Source organism: Battus philenor, unplaced genomic scaffold (assembly GCF_028537555.1).
Source record: "Battus philenor isolate CCGP_79_NKW_IND1 unplaced genomic scaffold, ilBatPhil1.0.hap1 SCAF_18, whole genome shotgun sequence".
NCBI classification, from domain to species: domain Eukaryota; kingdom Metazoa; phylum Arthropoda; class Insecta; order Lepidoptera; family Papilionidae; genus Battus; species Battus philenor.
Genome location: NW_027181680.1, coordinates 8,332,138 through 8,355,987, shown reverse-complemented (window position 1 = coordinate 8,355,987; position 23,850 = coordinate 8,332,138). Strand labels below are relative to the sequence as shown.

General features: G+C 32.0%; 1 protein-coding gene across 1 annotated transcript in view; it reads right to left on the bottom strand.

Moving 5' to 3' along the window:
- Positions 1-23,850, bottom strand: part of LOC137920129 (PAS domain-containing protein cky-1-like) — a 168,801-nt gene that overhangs the window by 133,212 nt on the left and 11,739 nt on the right. Inside the window, exon 2 of the mRNA XM_068763362.1 lies at positions 18,337-18,470. Within this exon, the coding sequence (XP_068619463.1) occupies positions 18,337-18,347 (11 nt within the window). The 5' untranslated portion in view covers positions 18,348-18,470. The remainder of the gene's footprint in view (positions 1-18,336; positions 18,471-23,850) is intronic.

The following is a 23,850-nucleotide window of genomic DNA, read 5'->3' as shown; positions in this document are numbered from 1 at the left end:
AACAATTATTAACATGAAATTCAATAAATACTACTCATGAGTCATCGTTTCATAACTACGAACCATATTAAAATATGAACGTTCGTAACACAAGGACTGTTAAAATTATGTTCCATAAATACGGACCATTTATGTCCATGTTTACACACTTTTCTTTATTAGTTTCATATCTATCATTGTTATATCATTCTAATACTTTTCCATTGGCCTTATTGGAAAGCACTGGATGCAGACTGCTTCTAACCCGTCCTATGAAAATATACGGGATAGGCCTATATATAGGTATATAGGTGAACAACCTACGGTTGAAGAGATGATAGTGAAGGACGGGTTTTATTAGACTCTTTAGTTTATATGGAGAATGCCTACTTTCAGTAGTGTACGTGCTACTGCTAAAATAATGATGATGATGGTGACGATCACCGTTTATCACAAATTTAACACGGATATGTTTTGGATGCTTGCTTAATTTAGAGAGCCCTTTCATTATCATTTTTCATTTTTTTTTTTAATTTATTAAAGTTTAGTTAAAGGCAAACAGCTTTACACTGCTTTAGCTTACTTTACAAAAGCAACAGCTTTAGCTTACTTAAAAAAGCCTTTAACGATATGTTATACGTTATAACACATTGTTATAACAGTTGATTAATGATGAATAATTTTGACAAAAAACGTGTTCGATTTTTTAATTAGCATAATTCACCAGATGTGACTTTTTATTTGCTGTTTATATTTGAAATAAAAGGTAACCCCATTGAAAGCCAACAGAGTGTTGATATATTTTACAACTCTGATATGAACAATCCCACCATCATTACTCACCGTTAGGTCTGACAGATGTCTAGTGCTTAATCGAAGGTTAAAAATAGCCCGTCCTAAGGGCATGAACACACGTTAATAATCTAATATTTTAAGTAATGTTTTAATGCAAACATTTTCTACCGTAACACTATTGAATTTATCATATACTTGTGATAAAAATATAATTAATATACCATGAAAATTTATAGCGCAATTTTAACATTAAATTCCCTAATAAAAAAACGTTCGTAAACGGGTTCCAAAAAAAAACTACGACTAAGTTTTTTTAAGGTTCTTCTCCGGACGTGTTTAAAACTTAAAGTACTTTAAATTAAATGATGTTTCTATAGAAGAACTCGCATTACGCTATTACACATTACGCTAGCATTTTTCTCCAGACTATAAATGTTAATAATATAAATAATACATTTAAGACTGGACAATTAGTAATTAATATAAGGTCTACAAAACACGCCTTCTTGTTCTGAGTCGTTATTATCATTTCAGCCTATAGATGCTCTTAGGCCTCCCATAAAGATATCTATAGAAGGATATACCAAAGTCGTCACGCTTGGCAGGCGAATTGGCTATCGCAGTGTGGTATGACGATACGCTGTGGACGCTACTACCCATCCTCCGGAAACTTTTATCTGAGCAGTGTCTATTCAATATAATTAACGCACAAAGCGTGAATGTTATGAGTTTATATTTAAGAAATCGAATCCGCGACCTACGATCGAAAATCACTTCTCTACCGCTGAGTTATCACTGCTTAATTAAATGGTAAATATTATTAAAAGTACTCAAACATTTATTCATAGTTTTATTATTCAATTAACTTAAAAATTCTCTTTACGGGTTTCTCCTTATAAATATATAATACTTTATAATATTTGTAGAGTCAAACACAGTAATTGTTTCTGAAATGAAAGTTTTATTTTCGTTAATACTGTACATTACACAAATTTAATATCGGAAAACATATTACAGACAATTTTTTCATTAATTCTCGTTATTAAAGATTGAAGGATAGGAAAAAAATACAAAATTTGTTTTACATAAGCCATTGATACATTAACACTTTGAAATTGAGAGTTAAGAAGTTATGAAATTATAGATAATTCAAATAAATTAATTATTATAGGAAATATATGTTCCTAATGAATATATTCTTAAAATTAATTAGACTTATAATTCTAAAAATTATAAGTCTACAATACTGGCAATAATAACCAAATTTAACCTCTTGATCGACTAATGCATGCAGTCTAATGTATAAGTCGCTAGTGTGTGAACAACCTTAATGAACAAGCGGCGCTGGAGTTATTTAACACCACCTCGGATATATACGATTAATCGAATCATAATTGTTTTTCACGCTCATTACTTGTAATTGAAATAAATCTTTTGTCTTACGTTTATTGTTATTTTATTTCCGAGTTATGCACTTATTGAAGCTTTTAATTTTTTCCTTTGTATAAATTCATTGCCAGGCCATACAAGAAATATTACAAATTATATTCAATTATATTCGTGTTAGTACCTCTTATAGTTTTTATTATGAAGGTTAGTGATGACTTTTACAAGGCGTTTATGCGTCGTAATTGAAACGGCCATTGCATAGTAAATCAACATTATTTTAGATTTTAAAACTTAGAATCCTATACAGTACAACATTAATTACACTTTGTACAGCCTATGTAATTTAATTGTGAGTGTTGGTAACCCAGGGGTAGAAAATTGAGATCATGGTATATCTCCCCATGAATATTTTAGAGGTAGGCCTATGCCTTACAGCTGATATCTATGGGCTCAAACGACCACACTCTTTAAGTCGTGAAACACATAACCTTGCGCTTATTTAGTGGCAGGGAACATTTTTAAAATTTATATCTCCCAAAACCGCTTTATAACTTGAGATTTTAAGTTGCGTTATATAGGAGATGGTAGACTCAACTTGACAAGGGATGTAATGTTTATATTAAATTATGAATTCGAAAATTATACACAATTTTTAAGTGCAGTGTTGATTTTAATCGATAAACACTTACACGCTTATCAATTCGTCGACATACGTCAACTACTACAGAGACTAAGATGATTAAAAATATTTATGATACAAGTTATAGTTTACTATGTACGACATTTTGATAAATATACCCTATCACAAAATAAAACACTAATATAAATTAATATCTTGCTAATAAATTAATATCTGTGCAATGTATATCTAATATAATTATTATTTCTTGTGAAGGTAGACCAAAACCAAGTAGTACTAAGCATAACAAAAACAATTTATTATAAATTCACTTTTTAAACGTCGTCTGATGTTCTTCTTGGCTCCATTCTAGAATCTTAATGCTCCAGTTTGGCTATTTATTCTGCTTGTGACCTGCCCACTGTCATTTTAACTTACAAATCCGCTGGGGTATGTTGGTAAATGTTGTTCATCTACGGATATCATAATTACTAATAAATTTGACTCAGCCAAAGAAACAAATATTGAGTGTATATTAATTTAAAACGTAACATATCGCTAGAATGATTCAGCAGTTTTTAAGTCTATGTATGAATACTCAGTGATACGGATTAAGCTCGCGATTGTGAGGACAAAGCGTATAAGGCACAGTCATTGTTTTACGACCTTGAACGGAACGCAGATGAACAGGAAGCTATGATAAAGCCTTTTAGCCTACCAACCTTTATTGTTGTATTAGTAATGCCAAAAATAACCTTGTAGTCACAAACAAACATCGACACACACATTCTTATGCGCATTCACGTGTACAAACGAGAATGTTTACGAGGTGCCTAAGTATCAATTAAAAATGATAGGTATAACATTTTGCTTTAAATAAAACGTTCTTAATAAAAACAGTACTAAAGAATGTACATAAAAAAGTTAAATAAATACATAAATGAAACCTTTAGAACAGTCACGTCATGTTATCGATGCTATAGAACATGAGATGTCATGTGTCATTTATTCTGAGTTACACTTTTCCTAAGAATGCCCTGATTACACTATATTTGTACTCGTACTATAATCATTATGATCATTTCAACGCCCATTGTAAGGCAAATGTCTCCTCCGAAGATATCTATGGGAAGATATACCATAATCGCTTCCCTTGGCAGGTGGGTTGACTATCCCAGTGTGGTATTATGGTACACATAAGACGCTGCTGTCCTTTCTCTAGAAATTGATTTGTGAGCAGAGGCAATAATAAAATTAATACACAAATTGTGAATTATTTCAGATCGTGTCCAAGGAAACGAACCCGAAACTTATGATCGCCAGTCTTAGTACTCTACCACTGGGTTACCAATGTTCGCAGAATAATAAATACTTATTAATATATAAATAATAATTGAAACTTAAAAAATTACGAAATTTCAATTTATTATTTCCATATATGAATCATTAACATGTTTAAATAATTTTGTTTTTTACATCTCTATTTACACATAAAATATTTTACTTTATTTTATTAATGTTTACTAAACTTTAAGTTTTTACTATACAAGGATACATATTTTTATAATAGATTCGATTATGTCTTTTCATAGTTAGATAGTTTTTTACGTTAGTTTTTTATAGCTAACTATTTAGACTACTTGGTTTATTTTGAGATTTACAAATGACTAAGACAATCCCTGTTATAAATAGTTCACCGTTAAATGTTGTCAAGAGATAATGTTTAAAAAAAAGTTTCTCTCACGTTTATTTATATTGACAAAGGTTTCGTATGAAATAATAAATAAGTCATGTCATTCTCAATACAGTCTGTAATTGGTAGTGTTTTTGATATATGATCTGATTAAATAAGGTAACATAATTATACCCGCTAAATCGCTCAGGGTTGGTACGACAATTTATCTATTATTATGAACTGTTAAGCTGTTCTTGAACTTAATTGCTAACGTTATTTTAAGCGAGGACATGGTGGGATTGATGGTAGGCCTGGGTTCGTAAATTCAGTCCTTGATAATTGCTCTAAATTTTTTTCTGCGATTTTTTGGAAGAAGTACATAGTGAGATAATAAAGTATGTCTTGAAAGAACCATCACCACAATTACTATTTCTGTCGAGAAACCACATAGTACAAATATTAATATCATTAGATTTGAACCAAGGTCTAGCAACAAAAAACTAGCTAAAGTGGTATTTACCCGTGGTACGATTTTTGTTCTATTTGTGTCATAAAACTTAACGTAGTAAATCCTTGATTACTGAATGTCGCTTTACTTCAGAAAATTTTATTACTTAATTTAACTATTTGTAAAATGACAGTTAAATTTAGATTTTAAAAACGAACACTCTTAATAATTACGAATTTAATTCACTTTAACGTGAAATAATAATACTGCGCAAATTCTAACAGTACCTACCAGTATTTCTACAGAGTTTTATTTACAAATTGGTTCAAATGCAATAATAAGTTATAATATTTCTAAATATACTTTTATTTCACAATATGATGAAATAGTTAAGCTAACTTGGTAATAAACAATATTTTATTGTAAGTCATTCTAATATAATGAGAGTTTTGTAGAGTTATTGTATTACTAATTAAATTTTGGACCTGTTGCGTTAGTAAGAGGTAGCGACAGAATTTGGTTTCTGTCGCCTAAAGCCTCGCTGCAACCTGAAGATCGAGTAATTATCTTTCATATTAACTATAGCACTTTTAATGTTTAACAACTGTACACATTGGCCTTTGGCCCTAATTGTACCGCCAGTTTGACAATTCATTTATCTCACTGTACTAATGGTTCATTACGCAAACGATTCGACGTTTGGCAAATCTACAAGGGCAATGAGATTGGGCTTACAAAGCTCTAGGTTGCTCATACGATATACAAATTTCATTCTTAGACGTTTAGGATAAAGTCCAAATTAAAAGGACTACAATACATTAACTTAAACGTGGCGAAGATTTATGTCGATAACTATAAGTTATAGTACTTGTGAAATAATTATAACTGTTGGAAACGTTTGAAGGTTTTTAGTTCGAGGAATAAGTTAAAAAATATTTGTAGTAGAATAACATACGTTAATATACTGAAGGACATAGATAAAATAATATCAGTTGAGGTTGCAAAATCCAATTATAATAAGATATATGTATAAAAGCATTTTAAAAATCGTACAAAAGCAACAAAGAAACTAAAAAACTAAATAGATATTGTCTATTTGTGTTTATGTTTGTATGTTTGCGCTAAAACTTAAGTAGACTATGTATGTACATTTACATAAGCGTCATAAAAACAGATCGACTCAATTAAAAAGTAAATTTTGACTTATAAATGTTATATAGATATAAACACAGATAAGTTAATTATACGAAAGACTTAAGCCTCCATTTAGTGGCAAAAAACATCCACGGGGTGGGTGCAATTTATCAAGAATTATATATTATCTGATTTTATAACAAAGAACCACGCTGTGACCATTTTACGAGAGAAACTGTTGTGTATAAATGCGTGTACAACACTATATTACGCAGTAGAAGATTTAAATATGAAGCGAATGAAGTTCCGCGTACCGGAACTGTGATTTAATGTACTCACTGTTATTGGATCCTGATAATTTATCGGCGTACCGACCGTGGGAACGGGACGCGTACTTAGAATAAAGGCGACTCCACAATGTTATAATGCGGTTTTGTCTCTTTCGTAAATTGGGTCCGAAAAGTCAGTCTAAATGATTGATTGTAAATTATATTATCATAAATATATTATATTATAAGGATTTTAAGACTTGATATACCTTAGTGACAGATGTGCGTATCATTTTAATTTTAATAAATCCTTATTGAATATATAAGCATGACTAAAAATTGTAAATAAGATTTGAATATAACAATAATTAAGCCTTTTATTTCTTTTCATTCATACCTTTACTTTTGACTAATTGTTTGTCAATGGTTTATTTGTTATTGCGGGATATGCATCCTTCTTTGTGTAAAGGCCTTCTCCATCTTCTTCCGTGCGTCTCTTTCTCTAGTTTAGGTCAGTTAGAATTTCCCTGCTATGTCATCAGCCTACCGACTATTTGGTCTTTCCACTTTTTTCTTCCTTTCTGGTTTGTTTGTTTTTTTTGTTGCCTATATGGTCGACCAGTTGTCAGTGTAACGTGATATGTGACTGGCGTATTGCCACTTTAATTTTATGACATGTTGACGCATCAGTTATTTTAATATTTTGCCGTTTACATGACATTTCATTTTTTGTATTTTTCTTATTTTCAGTACGCTAAAAAGAGAGAACTTAAATAACATCTGTTTAAAGACAATATTAAAATCAAAATGTGTATTAAATAGGATAGCAATAGAAACAGGTCTGTCTCCGGGAGCGACATCCAGGCTGCTAGCCGCTACCACCGTGGGCGATCCGAGGTAGAACCCATATCCTTTCTCGTTGCCGAGTGGTCCACGCTACCATCCCAAGCCACTCATGTAGCCATACATGGCCATACTGTAAACCTACACCCATAGAACTGCCACCTTCGTGAGAACGTCATTGGAAACGGAGTACAAAAGACCCTTCCATTGCGTGAACTCAACTGAACCGTTTAAGCTCTAAAACCCCTAGTATCAATAGTGTAAACATCTATAGAAACAATAAGACAAGAACTACAAAACAGGAGTTTTTTTTTTTCTAAATGTCTTGGCCCGTTCATGAAAATATCTAGAATATGAAAGAACTGCTCCCAACATTAGTACAGTAGTTTATTTATTATAGGAAAACTTAATAAATTTTAGTTTGAAAAATATGTCAAATTATAAAACTTATCTTTCAACGTGATCGCTTTATTTATCAAATTAATTTCTTAATGCAAATCAACTATGATTACTTAAAAAATTAAGTTTTTTTCGCACATATATTCATTATTAATGTAAATATATTTTCATTGTAATGCTTTGAAGTAAAAGGTGTATTTTGTTAGATAACATCCTAATACGTCTGTTTAGTTTTTATAGACGTCAAATGTTTGATACCTTGGGACAGGTGTTTGTAAATCAAACCACCTCACACTTAGTTTCGTAGTTTCGTAATGAAGAGTTTTATTTATATTGTTTTCTATTCAATTATTTAATTCTATGGTATATATATATATATCATATATTTATACGAACAATTAAAAATATCTCATCAGTAAATTTGTTCCCATCTTTTGGGCTTATTAATTTTAATTTATATAGAAGATTCTTGAATAAGTATTTAAATAATTTTTTAGTTATTTTTTATGAAAGTCTCTCTAGCAGAGGGAAATTAAAGAGAATTTATGTGTCTAATGTAAAATGTAATGTACGTTGTACATAGTCGAAAAGATTTGTTAAGCATATCTCTGTAATTACTTAAATGTGGGAATGTGGGAAATGGACTCGTAAACAACTTAAGAAATCTTTTATAGTCAGATATTCTTCGTAATCTTATTTCCATTTATATAAACACCATTAAAATATTAAGAGACGAATACAAACTAGAGCACAATGGTAGCGGTATTATATTTTTAATTTCATCAGTCGAAACAATAAGATAAAGGTCGGTACAACAAAAACTTTAAAACGCCCAGGCTGCGGACGTCGAAATGGATCTATCAATTAAACGCATGGAGCGTAAGCCGGCCATTGATTGATGTATCAATAAGTACATAAATCCATTAAGGTAATACGCATGAGTCTGTTAATTGTATACTTTCTGCGGCTGTCAGGTGGGCCGTGATGAGATCTAGCTTCGAAATATTTTGATTGAATTAAGACCATTGATATATTTTAGTTTTATACAATATCATACCCTGCATGTCTTGTTATTTTCCTCTGGTTTAACGTCTCATCTCAGAGGAGGGACGAGTCAAACAACATGTTATAAAAGGAATAAAAATTATTGCACTAAAATCGATTTATATAGGATATAAATAACTAGAGTCCACACATAATCTGAAGGTTGGCGGCAGCGTGCCTCCAGTTTTCTGACGATCTTAAAAATGACGTGCACCTTGTGGGTGGATGTCATACGCTACACTTATAAGAACATGGTCTTCACTTCAGAAGCTACCTTTAGCCGGTAGCATATTCACTGCCACTTTATCATGCCAATCCACTGGACTATTTCAGTTACTTTCGTTTGTCTACGGATGTCCTTATTCCTTGATCTCAAAGAGAACTCCCGAGCGTAGGCCTCTATATGGCCCGTTGAGTGATTGTGAGCGTGCCACTTAGACCCGGAGTGGAAGATTATGTTTAAGTAGCATAAATCGTCACTAAAACACGCATGGGTCGTGGACTTTGTTTTAAGACACTTAAGGATTTAAGTTAACTAAGTGGCAGAAGTGTGAACATGGTTTATATAATTTCATCGCAGTATTCGTAGTGTAATAGATATATTAATTTAAACAGTTGCAGTAGATTGTTTCTAATGATATGAAATGAATCGAATAGTATATTTATTATAAATCAAGTCTTAGATTTACATCCGGCTGCATATTAGTCATATGCAAACTGAATCGCAATTTTAAATCTCAAATACAATTTGGTAAATAACGTATTATTTTTTGTAGCTGTATAAAAGCGTATCTAAAAACTATGCTAGTTTATCTTTATGGCAAATGAAGTTTTTGTTTTGACTGTTTAAAACAAAGGTCAGATTAAAGTTTGTAATGCATTTATAAATAAACAGGAAAACAAATTCAAATTTTTGATTTTTAATTCGTTTTCTTTGAATTGCATATCTTATTTATTAACATACATTACCTCCAATGCACATTAAACACATTACACCTTGGAGGGTTTAATATCATATAGTAATATAATGCTTATAGTGCTGCATAGATAACAGTAAGTAAATGTGCAAATATTTGAATAGATAAAATATATTATATAATAAACACAAAATACTGGACACTATAACATACCAGGGTGAATCAAAAAGTTCTTAGAAGTGCATATATATGAAATCTTTTTGGATCAAGTTCGATATTCAAAGTAAAGAGTGTCTATCACACTATATTTATGCAGACTGTCACTTGTTTTTGTCAGTTCGTTCGCATGTAATAAATTTTTTTGTGCAACGAGTTGCTAAAAAGTCAAAATTATGGATAAAAGTGAGTAACGTGCGGTGATAAAATATCTCAGTTTGAAAAAAATGTCTACGAAGGAAATTTTTTTTTCACAAGGAATAAGGAAGTTAGAAACGCGTTATTCTAAATGCATTGCATTGGAGTGAGATTATGTAGAAAAATAAAATATTATAATATAAATCTTTGCATTTTTTAATATTGATTCCAAGAATTTTTTGATTCACCCTCGTATAATTCTTAAAAAAAGTACTTAAATCATTATCGTCAACTTGTCAAACGCTAGACGCTCACTGCAAGGTGACCATGACTAGGATTGTCGTCGATCCTCCTAGTAGGGTGAGGCAAGAACCTTTCGGCCCCAACAGCTGTCAGCTTACTTAAATACAAACACATCAGTTAATATAATAAAGTCATGATAGCTGCGCCAAATTTTCCGCCGATAAGACTTGAACTCTCTTTTTAACAATTATCGGTTTGCTGACTCTCTAATTCCGATAATTCGCTTTGGGCAGGAAAAGAAGAATTATCGAAAGCCGATGAAATATTTCTCCCGTACTTTTTGTAGTGATCATCGCCATCGCTATTACTTCATCCCTTGGACATCTACCGCTGGTTCCAATAGGATCTCTTGGATCTTCTCTTGAGGTCTGCATCCATTGTTTGATTACTTTGACTTAACGAATTTTCTCTTTAACTCAATAAAGTTGAGTGACCTCATTGAGAGGAGAGTTTCGTCCCAACACTATTGGCAACAACAGACATAAGTCCAACGACAAACTACTATCAGCCCTTCAATCTTCATTATAACACGCATGTGTTAATCCAAACTACAATGGTATCATTAAGTGTAGTGCGTTCATTATCATACCGCGTGTCACAACATTCCCACTCCAGCGCCGTGTCATCCGGACGTCACAGAGCGTCTCACATTTTGCCCTCGCTACGTTGATTTTAGTACGGTACAGTCGCATACAAAATATTTAAATTTTTTTATTTTCTTTTTTCCTATACAGTAAGCATATATATACGTTTACAGATGTTCTTTAAATAAAATATTTTCTTATGCAATAACTCGAAATCTCCGAGGGAGGCCTGTATGCAGCAGTACACGTGCTATAGCAAGAAATGACGATGTATTGATCGCTTCATCTGTCAGTCAAGACATCGTTATAAAAGATAAGCTCACGTGCTCCCACGGAAGGCTTAGCTTGGTATTACTTATTTATTTAAAATCACCAGTTACAGTTTGAAAGATATTATAATCAAACGCAAAATATGATTAATAACCAAGAACTGTGGACACGATTGTTAAAAGTGAATACAGCTTTACAACAATTCTGTGAAAATAATAACAGAAATTTGAGACGTAAATTAAAAATAGTAAATGGTAAAAAAAGTAACTTAATGTACTCTACCGGATTGAGAAGCAGATATGGTTTTGGGTTGCTTTTTCTAATTTATTATGGCTCCGTTTTTGGGGCCTCTCGTTCAACCCTTATCAAGAGTGGACATGGTCTTTGTCCTGAACTTATTGACTTAGGTGATTATAGCTTATAGACTTAGATACAGGCTACTAACCGGTCCTTTTTGAAATCTGAGTAGGCCTATCTCCAAATGTGGAATGACGTCTTGTAGCTGAAGTGGTGAAGAAGTAACTTAGTGTAGTGTGCGTTAGAATTTACACAAAATTATCGTGGAAGTTACTCTTTCAAATAAGGCATTATTTCAAAAATTACTTCGTTTATTTATAATAAATCAAAATAAACCGAGGCTTAGGATTTCAAATGGTTATGAAATTTTTAAAATAATTAATAAAACTTCAAAGATTTTCTTAGTCGCATGTACAATCACTGGCACACAAACCTGCACAAGATGATCGGCTTATGTCACTATCTAAGTCCCCATCGATGGCAGTCCACGTGCCTGAATTAAATGCCATGCGACATCTGATTGTACACTTATTTGTAGCGGTAGGTGTATGATTAATGGTGCAGTGACGCAACAATCAACGGAACGCCACATTAATGGCGCGACTTGAAGAATTGATGCTAGATTACTGAGGTAGTAATGGTAAGAATATCAAATATAATATTATATTATTCATGTCGGCAGTTTACGAATAACGCCATCATCATCATTATTTCACCCACAGAACATCCACTGCTGGACATTGCACATAGATCTCCAATAAGACCAGATTAAAGCGGTCTGCATCCAGCGTCTTCCGAGAAACTTAACAAAATCGTCTGTCCATCTTAATTAATTTACCTGTTTTAGGCAACTATAGTAACTGTGCTCAGGTTTATTTTCAAATTCTTAGAAATTGTATATTGAGATAAGTTTATTTAGCATTAGTTGATACGCAAGCATATGCCTCGCGTATTTTTGATCTTTTAAAAGTTTTTACATAATTTAAATATATTTATCTTTAAAAAACAATCGCTACAATATTTCATCATTTTCAGAATACATTCATTTATAAAAATTGAAATAAGTTTGTTAAGAAAAGGGTTTAATGATAATTCTATGTACTAAAATTAAAACATTGGAATTATTTTAAAATATTAAAATTGGAGTAATATTTTATCTTTTAAATGTGCAAAAAAATAACACATCTCATTAGACGCGAAAACGCGCTTTAGTGAACACTTTATTTTAAATGGCTCCGAAATAATATTTTTTGTCAACTCGCAATGGTTTCTTTATTTTATCTGTTAAAACATTTTAAGCCTACTATAAAAATTTAAAAAAAAGTTTTAATGAACCCTACAATTCATCGCATAAGTTTTTTTATGTCACTGCTCTAGTTATGGCAGAGGTATTTTTTTAATTCATGTTATTTTTGCTTTGCCGCAACAAAAAAACATGTATCTATATGAAATAGTATACTTAAACCTATATGTTCTTTACATTGTATGATTTGTTGATTGATTTAAAAAAAGCTAATCTTACTTAGACAATTAATAGCCCCATGAACTCTAAAATATCAAACACTACATCTGATAAAAGTATTTCTTTTTAATGTATGTAACTTAAGTTTTTGAGTTTTGTTTTCATCTAAATTGATTTTACTCCGCTTCTAGCTGTAATGGATGTCGTCCAGTACAATTCCGGAATGTTCCGGTAAATGCGTGTCAGCTTTTTAGTTGTGCAATAAGTGCAAGTCATCACGTCATCTACACAAATAGCTTCCATTAATCTGAATGATTTTAGACCCAAAGCGTCGGACAGAATCTACTTTTGATTGATTATTTGTATATACGAATAGAATATTTTCAAAAACAGAATAGGTCTTGCATAAAAATGTTTCCTTGAAAATATTATTTGCAAATTAATAAAGTTCAATGTAATGGAGAGGTATTAAGAACATGCCGAAATACGAAGAAACTTATTTTCCCAAGAAATTAATTATTAAACAAGAACTCACTTGGTCGTTCATTTATTCACGTTATTATCCAGTTTGATTTATTTACAGCGATCACATATATACATCATGAGAAGACAATCCTAATTTGAAAGAAATTAAAATTAGATTGAGCTTCCCTATAATATGATCCTTCGATTAAAACACATAGTTAAGATGGTTCCAAAAATACTCTGGTCAGATGGATTTAGGCCATTTTCACAAATGTCATCTGTAGTTGAGCAATTTATTGTAAAGTTTTATTAACAATTAAAAAAATTATACATCGCAATAGGATAATTTTATGAGTTTTTATTTAAAAAAAAACTTTATAAATTTGTTGCGTCATAATTCAGAAGCATTACACGAGAGTTTGTTTTAAAACTACACCCCAATGGGAAGAAGAAAATCTTAGACATTTGCTACGTTTTCGTTATAATATAACTTTAAATAAAAATAAATGCGAACATTATTTATATGTATAATATGTACAAGCAATTAATATTATTTATTTTAGTATAGTAATATTTATGTATAGTTGTCATATTACAAAATTTTTGATGTGATTATAGCTAAAATTTAATGGTCTTATTGTTTAGACATAAAGTATAAGCAGTTTAAAAAAAAACTTCTTAGTTAACTCTTTCGCAACAATATTATTGTGTTATAAATAGTCGCTGCAGTAGTTTGTTTGTCCTCAGAGTGACTTGGGGAAGTCCAAGTCTCGCGTTGTGTTCAGACTGAAGAAACTGAATAACAAGGTATGTATAGCGTCCGTGTTTCCATTGAACTTAGCTGGTACAAGGGGAGAACCTTCACCTCCAAAATTTTGGCTGCATGAACGACCGACGCTGTAGAGGTTCAAAGTATTTTCATAGTGTTCCCATCATAAAACAACAACTAAATTTTACTTTATGCGCATCCGTCATAATGCTTCTTCGCCCCCGCAATAACAATGGTATCAATTTATTAGGGATCCGGAAAATAATGTCGTTTTTGTCGACATATTTTACGGAAAAACTGATTGATTTTTACCGCTTCGGTATTTAAAATTTATTTACTTGATGGCAAAAGGTTTTTGATAACGAAAGTAAATATATTGTTGATTAGAAATAAAAATGTAGTCGTGTGAATTTAACTTGAGAAAATGATATTACTTTCCGGTCTTCCTAAAATTCTATTCACAACAAAAGTTCTTGCATGTTAATACTTGATTTACGAAATAGATGTAATCAAATCAGTTGTATTATAAGTGACACGTAGCCGAATGAATTCTTCCCGTATGTGTAAGTGAAAATATATATTGACATGGATTGTTGAACAGCAACTTCTAACTTCAATTCGTACGTAAGCAAATTTACTTTTAAACTGAATAATCACGGGCTATTGATAATTTTTTTTTCATAAACCACCACTAACTAATGATATTAATACATATATACATAAGTGAGGCGACAAAGGCGACAAATTATGCAATCAACTAACAGCAAACGTCAATAATGGGAGACATTTTGTGACGCGAAATGTACACTTAAATAAATTAGCGAAAATTATGTCGGTTCGTTTGATGTCGTGTTGCAAATTTACCAATGTTTGTTGTAATATTTAACGATGAATTTAAATATTGGTTAGATTATACTGTGACTTTATATAAACTCTTCAATATTTATGTAACAAACAAATGTTATCTTTATGCCGACGAATAATCGGTAACTACGCAACATCTAGTTTTGTGATCTGTATAAAAACGGCACTACTTATTTTAGGTTTAGTTTTTATGTTCATTTATTTTTACAAATAATTGACTGAACGTATTAAAATGTACGTATGAACAGGTCCACATACAAATTACCGATGTAAACCAGAATTCACTTAATGTAACCTATATTACATAATAATAGAAGTAAAAGCAGAACAAGGTTTATAGATAATTTTCGCGATGTTAAAAAATAACCTTTAAAGGAATAATAAATCATTTTCAATTACGCCAAATACGCATTTCATTATTTGTATCTTTTAGCATAAATTTTACAAAATATTTCGACAAAGATTCAAAAGATCGCATACAAGCCCATATATTGTGTAACATTCTAATTCTATTCTAATTTTACTCCCGAAACTAAATCTAAAATGTATTTCTCCTTTTCATATGTGATCTTAGTTTCGGCCAACTTAATGCGAAATAAATCGTGAAGTACACACCGAAGATTATATTTAATTATCAATGCCAGAGATAATTTTTCTTTAACAAATCTTTTCTCCTTTTTACGTTTCAAGAAAATCTATATACATTATAATAGGTAAATGCCTCTACATTGATTGTACATTTGGTGTATGAAGTGTATTTCGTTACAAAACATGGTAACAGAATAAAGTTAGCACTTCTACGTCAGCGGTGCGCCGGCCGCGAGTGCGACGTCACTGATTAGTACATTTACCACCCTACGAAATCAGCTACGTACATAAACTATCAAATTATTATATGTATCTGTCATACATGGAACTAAATTTGTTTTACAAGAACAAAAATTAAATGAAGGACCAATATTTAGCCACTTCCACACATGCAGTGGTAATCGTGCAATAAAGTGCACCGTCCGCCAGCCCGCTGATAAATGCGTAGGCGGCAGTTAGCAAAACAGAGTGACTCTGTGTTTGGCACTAATCGGTGTAACATAACTCCTGAAGATGCCCTGTGGAGGGGTGAAACACCTGTTGAGTAATTTGGCGGTGGCGGTTGTGTGATTCGCGTTGTTTGCCGCATACGCATTTATTAGCGGGCTGGCGGCCGGTGCACTTTATTGCACGACCACCACTGCATGTGCGGAAGTGGCTAAATATTGGTCCTTTGCTTACTTAGGATGGACTTTCGCGAGGTAACTCCTGATTCCATTATATATTTAAGAACAAAAATTATTAGATTTTTCTTACATCATCATGTCAGTGGATAGACGATCACTATAAGACCTATGCCTCCGCCAAAAATAGCCACGATGAACAGTCTTACGTAGCTCGTATCCAACGACATCGAACGACGCTGATTATGTCGTAGATCCATGTAGTGGGAGGCATGAATTATACAGATAACTCAATAATAATCTGCTACACTCACAGGCTGCCAAGTTATCAGGTCGTCAAAAGACGTTGGATAGAGGTTGTTGTCTACCAATCTTATTGGAAATATATAAGGAGAGTTCAGTGCCCAGCAGTATACATCCTCCGAAATAAAGATGATGATGATTCTGTCTTCCACTATCTTCAGTGGAACCAACGGGCACCAGCACCATCTGTCCTTTTAAATAAACCGACGAGTTTGTGGTACTTGGAAATGTAAGTAAATAAAATTATCTAAAATAGGATAATTAAATACCTCAATACCAGAAGACATAGGTCTTTGACCAGTATCACAGTTAACCAAGGTCACAAACGAAGCACGAAGAATTACTCGCCTTAAGTGGTAGTGGTGGTGACACATCGCACGTGCAACCGATGGCTGTTAGGGCAGTTGGGTAGACGAAGCGTCGGTAGGTCCCACAATAAGCGGATCGACGACATAGTCGTGGAAAACCGTTGGATGCGATCATTTCATCATTAGATTGCATCGCAGTCGGCGTCAAGCGACTGATACGACGATGACGATAGCAACATATTTATCCAAAATTGAAATAATGTTACTTATACTAACGTATTAATGATATGAAAAACTGATTTAAGGCGCTTTTTTCAACAGTATAGATCAGTTTTTCAAAACCTTTAAAACCCAATAAAAACTCTTATATGAATTCTGTGGCCACCGTACGTATTCATGTTTATACATTTTGTTTCATTTTAAAGTTTGAAATTATTAGAATGTAATTTGCATTTTTATTTAATACTGTTTGAAAAGTATTGTCTTATATATATAAAAGTATTATATTGTCACAAAGTTGTAAACACAAATGTGTCGATACGTATTTTGTATTTCAAAACCTCTGGCAGAATAATTTTTTTTTATTGTCTAATTAGAGAAAATAATTAAAACAAAATGAAGTATAAAAAGAACCGAAACAGTGGACAGTTCTGTGACTGACTTTAATTTAATACTAAAACACATTTACATATAAGAATCACGAAGCAATAGTGACGTGAACCATAATTGTTCGCATTTCGTCGAAAACTCGTGACGTTTCGTAGTAAAATAATATGTTAATTAGAATTTCACAGAAGCTCTAACGGTTTCTCGTGTAAATGTGATCCTTGATCACGATCGGTCGTTAAAATTTCGTGACTTTTGACTTTGTAGCGCGTACTTACGTACGTGTGTAACTGTACGAAATTTTAGAATGGGCTAATCACGACTTTGTTCGGTGTATCTTGGTCGCAAGTCGAATTCTATGTTAATGAAAGTTGTTGAGTGAATTAATGACGTAATTAATAAATTAACTACTGCGCAAGGGTTTACTATGAGCAAGGGGTTAATGGTTATACCCAATTCGATTGGGCCGCATTCGATAAACTACGAAACATTTTTTTCCAATATCCCTATGTGTCTTAAGAATAAATATGACGATCAATGTATGTTATTTGACATAACTTACTGTACAGCAATGTCGTTTACTACCACGGGCCTCACTGCCAAAGTTCCCTATATGATCTTCATTCAAATATAGCCCGAGATCTATACTTAGGATTTTTTTTTTATTTTTTTTTTCTTATCAAATCAGTAATAAGGAGACCTTTAGACTAACGTAACCAACATAGTCCAGCAGATTGATATATTGAAGTGAGAATGAGCAGGTCGCTGGAGCCTTAAAATTAGGAAATGGAAACCACCAACAAGCGCAACGTAATACGATCACAATGTGGAGAGAAAATTTTCTCAAGGTCGTTTGAAGATGCTGCGTGCCGGTCTCTTCCCAATGGTCCTGCTGGAAATCTATAATAGACGCATGTGTCCAACAATGGACGCGAGTAAACCATACAATAATATTTTACCAATACCTTCAGTATGGTGTTTATTTGCTATATATAAAATAAGGTGTATTAAAAGAGGTAAGCTAAAAACCTTGTGAACATGATGACTGGCTGATGGCTGGAGGCGAGACAGTGACACGCTGTCAGTGGCGTCTCCCCGCACTTCTACCGTTGGCATCATTCGTTTCGATCGCTGCCCCGGCCTGCAAGCGACGCTCCGACAATCTGTTGAAGTATTTAAAAAATATTAAAAAGTTAAGAAATAATTTTAAATTTAAAAAGATATACGTTTCCTTGATCATAATTTCATTTTCTATTTATTTTTACATTATTCTTTCATGTTATACTTATATATATATATATATGGAGAATATAAGTAAGCAATCATTCGGTGCTTTATTATAGAAATGTATAAATAGTTTAAAAATCGCATTGCCATAAAACTTAAAAGATAATTATTTTATACGATTTTTTTAAATTATTAATTTACTCATACACTATTCATGATATAAAATCTAAACGGTTTCGCTGAATATAATGATAATATATTTAGCGAACATAGATAGATACGGAAATAAAAATAACGCAAATTATTTTGCTTGCGATTATGATAGACGGTATAGTCAAACACTTTTTATTTTTACGTATCATGTAGTATATAGCACATCTCTATAATATAATACTTTAAAAAATCCATTTTCTATAAACACGTTTTTAGCGCTAGTTTGTTAGCGGAAACTGGGCAGTTTTTTTATGTGTTTAAATTTAAATACATGTTCGTCCAGTACCGTACTGATACATGTATTTGAAAATATAAGATGCAGGTATTTTTAATAAATTGACATCCCCATAATACAAATTCTAATGCAATTTATTTCTTGAAGTACATTATTTACTCCACAAATATCGAATAGAAATCGGCTGACCATTTCTTGTTATCTATACCACCTTGTATGGTCCGCATTATGTCCTTTGTTCCAAAATTGTACGTGTCATATTTCTATTATGAAACCCATAGCAATACTACCGGTCAATGTAAATCGCGCCAACCAGAGGCGAGCATTTTCCAAAAGCTTTAAAAGGAGATAGGCGTGGCGCTAATAAATACCTCACCAAGACGCATTTGGTAAGTCAAATATGCGCAGTCGACTAAGATATTCGCTCGTAAAAATGCTAACAAGCTGCCTTAACACAGAGGACAAATCAGAAAACAGTAGGCAGCATTTAAACGATTCGTAGAAAAAACTTACTTATCTGCATATCGTTATTTGGTCTTTCGTTCTCCGTTCTGTCGACATTAATTTACGTATATTATTTTTCATACAGGATTATTTACAGTAACTACTTGTATGAAGAAAAATACCAGAAGAGCCTAATTTCAAAGATACTAGAATAGGATTGAGTTCTAATCAAATATTCTAATTGCATCGTATAAATTAAAGTTACCATTGTTCCAAGCGAATCCTGATCTATAAATAGTGTATAACAAATTCACATAAGTTTTGTAGTCACTTTTACATTATAATCAATGTAATAGCATCGTTTTACAAGTTTTTAAACAAATCCCCAAATTTATTACGTGTTTATTCATTTATGTTTTATTTATAACAATATTAAAATACACTACGCATACACTGCATACATTTCCATACAAAAAGTTACTAATTTTATAAAACCGTTAAAAAGTTTACAAGATTATTTTCACTTACAGTACTAACCATATGAACACCGCGAATCATTGAATATTAGCAGTTAGCCTATTTGTGATAACGCGGCCAGTGTTTGTGGAGAGCACGGACCGGCATATCATTGAACGTCTATCTATAAGCTGGATAGGCAAAACTTGTTAAAGTCGTCGGAAGACATTGGTAACAGACCGCTTCCAACTGATCCTTTTGGAAATTTATGAAAGCCTATGTACAGCAGTTTATTAACTGCTGGAACTATTCGAAAGAAATTATGTCTATGATACGACTTATTTTTTTTTATATAGAACAGGTAAATTGTAATTCATTAAAAGTTATAATTAAATATGACATTTATCTTACATTAATTGAAATTATTTTGCCAAACGATGCACTAATTAAAAACAGTAATGTATGCCGATATAGTCACAACGATTAATGTGGAAAATATTTCGGCTTTTGCACCATTACTGACAATTTGCATAGTATTGTAGCAGTTTTTAAGCACTTGTACTCTAATACATAAAAATTGGATATAGAATGAATATTACTTTGTGACGAAATAGTGTAATTGAAGATAATTTCATTCGCATTATAGTAATATAATTTAATTTACACGCTCTGAAGACGTTGAACTATTACGTCGATAAAACGTGTGCATGTAAGCTATTTACTATTCTTATTATTAAGAATTTCAATAAAGTATTTAAGAGAGCCGTCGTTGGGGACAACGTGAATTTTGTCGTCAAATCACGTTTCGTCCTGTGAATTGCTTGAGTTGTTTATTATTAAAACCGGTATGTATCTTGGATTAAATAATTTATGTAGATTAGTTAATAATAATCATCATTAAAGAAGGTACATGCTGGACTAAGGATTGTTCCATAGACTAGCGCCTTCAGATAATCTTTACAGGGTCGTTTTCTCCCCTTTGGGCGGACGTCCTATACGTGTACGTGCCAGTCCATGATCTGAAGGCTCCAGATTTCTAAATCTCAGAACTGTTCTGCGCGCTTTGTCGTTGTCTTTCTTACTGACATTATCACTTATCCTGCCAATCCGCTGGACTATATACTGAAATAAAAGTTGTCATCACATTATGTGTATTTTTTAATAGTGCTTTAAAATATTGTAAGCATCTTCTAAGGAATAATTACGATCCATAATGTGCAGACACTCTAAAATATACTAATATACCCTATATTGGTGTGTTTTAGAGTATCGCCATCTCGTTAAATAGAGATTTTAATCCTAACAGTGAACTCACGGGCTACTATTAAGAAAGTAAAAATTTATTAAAATAATTTATTATTATACATTGATGAACTCATCCATTAGCTGGGCAATGTTCTCTGCACAACGTGGGAAATTTTTAATAATATTTGTTTATACGTTTAAACACCCACCCAATCTATTTTCCTTTCGTACGCAAATTACCATCGTTACGTCCTGCCGCTGACCATTATGGATTAAAATAGTTTGTCAATATGTAATTTATCGCCATATTTCTTAACCTAGTCTTTATGCCTTTAACAAAGCTCCATTTTGGATCTCCAAATTACTGTATTCAATGCATGAACATCGATTTCATTCTAAGTATACTAAGGGCCTATTAAGAGTCATTACATCCACTTTCGTCTGGTAATTGGACCATTTTGCTTCATTTTTGGACCTTTATTGACACAAGATTGTCGATAAAGAACCGTTTTGTGTTTTAATAAAACTTTCTTGTGTTTTAGAATGTATTTTCTTTAATATTTGTAACTCATTGATTCAGTCTTGACGTTGACCGTCATCGCGATGATCTTTGGGGGAGGCCTATACCTTGCGGTGGGCGTGTATTGGCTGACATGATTATGATGAGAATCGAGTTACGTAAATAAGTTAATCAATAACTAAAGCCCTTTTAATGTTTATGTTTCTATTACATAACTAAATACAACATGCACCGTGTAGTGATAAAATTTTAATAATTGAATACTGTTTTTTTTTTTAATTAATCCGTCACCCATCTGTGCTAAAATAGCCCGGCTACATCATTAGAGAAACTCTCCACTTCCCACAAACCTTTTTTTTTCCAAATAATTAAACATCTTTAGCAATCTGATGTACGTGTCTATAGAAATAATATACATTATGTTTAATTTATTTAATCTAAATTGTATAGTAAATTATTTATGCATTTTATAACCAAAATTAGCGATACGACGGCATTCTACTATTGACTTTTAAAACAAAAAAATTACCTAACGGCTCACACTAAAGTCCGTGATTAGAGTTTATTTAATAAAGAGTAGGTAAACATAAAGGTTTGATGCCTTCAGCCTTTTCCCACTTTAAACCCGTGGAATCTGTAAATATATTATTTGCTTTAGTGGGAAAACACCTTCGGTATCGATCAATTAACAGCTTTTTTTTTCGTAAAATTTTGCGATCGGAAAATTTGGCTGATAGTAAATAAGTACATTGTTTCATATATTCATTTATACATAATACCCAATTAGGATCATTAGTTGCGGACACTAGTGTACATTATAAGAAGAATGCAAATAAAGCTCAATTACGCTAACTAGAATCAGATTGAAGTCCCCTCTGTCATTACTCAACTTAATTAAGTTAGTGGAGCCCACGTAGTTACATGGGCTCCAAATGCCCCATCTGGGGAAAACCGAACGCAAAAATGTTTTTTGTTGCCACGTTCACAATATCCTTGATAGAGTAGTAGAGCAATTTATTCCCAAGCTAAGCTATCCCTAAATATTCATTCACAATATGTTTGGATTTTACCAATTTTTCATCAATATTTATAAAAAAAATTACATAAAAACTTACAGACAATACGTTAAGAGATAATGTCAAGTTGATACCATATTTGATATTCGTATCTATTTAAGAAAGATCTCATTAATAAGTAATAACGTCGAAACTAAATTCTCTTTTCATAACTATTAGGGGGACCGGAAAGTAATGTCGTTTTTGTGGACATATTTTAAAGAAAAACCAATTGATTTTTACCGCTCCGGCATTGAAAATTAGTATACCAATTGGCAAAAGGTTGTTGGTAACAAAGCTGAATATATTGTTGATTATAGATAAAAAGTAGTTAAAAATGTAGTCGTATGAATTTAAGAAAGAAAGAACTGAACTTAAGAAAGCAACATTACTTTCCAGTCCCCCTAACACATGATGATGGTCGAAAGTGATCGAAGAAAGTGTATTCACATATTGTATCATATTTACAATTTACACGGTTCTAAGGCAAAACAGTGACCATGTGACTGATGGCGTCCGAATTCAAATCTTTGAATTCGAATGCTGAAGAATGGTTTGTCAAAAATATTGTTGGCCGTTGTGGACAGCAACTACTACACATTACAATATATCTAGCAACATGGAGCGTGGACACTACTTACGTTACTATACTGTGTAGACTGAAAGGTCGTATACATATGTATATAATAAATAAGTTATAAATAAAAAAAAAATATATATAAAAACCATTTATTTAAAATTTCACAATGTAGTGATGAATAAAACTATACCAGTTCATTTTTTGCTTTTAAATAAGTATTTATTACTAAAACAACAAGAACTTTAACTGTACTAATATCCTATATATATATAATTATAACATCACTTGTACTCTCACACAAAAAATATATTTATGAACTTGCACTTCAATATCCTATGTATACTTCTCGGTTATAAAGTTATAACTTATTTCACAGATTGTCAATTATATTTGCTGATATTATCATTTGAAGTACTTCCAGTGGTCATAATGAGTTAATTGTTACCGTGGATACGTTATGGGTAACTAATTATTATTATATATAAGCGCTTATATAAATGGTAGTATAGTGCGTAAATAATATTTCTTTTACCATTTAATTCATGTTATTGGAATAAAATTTCATTTA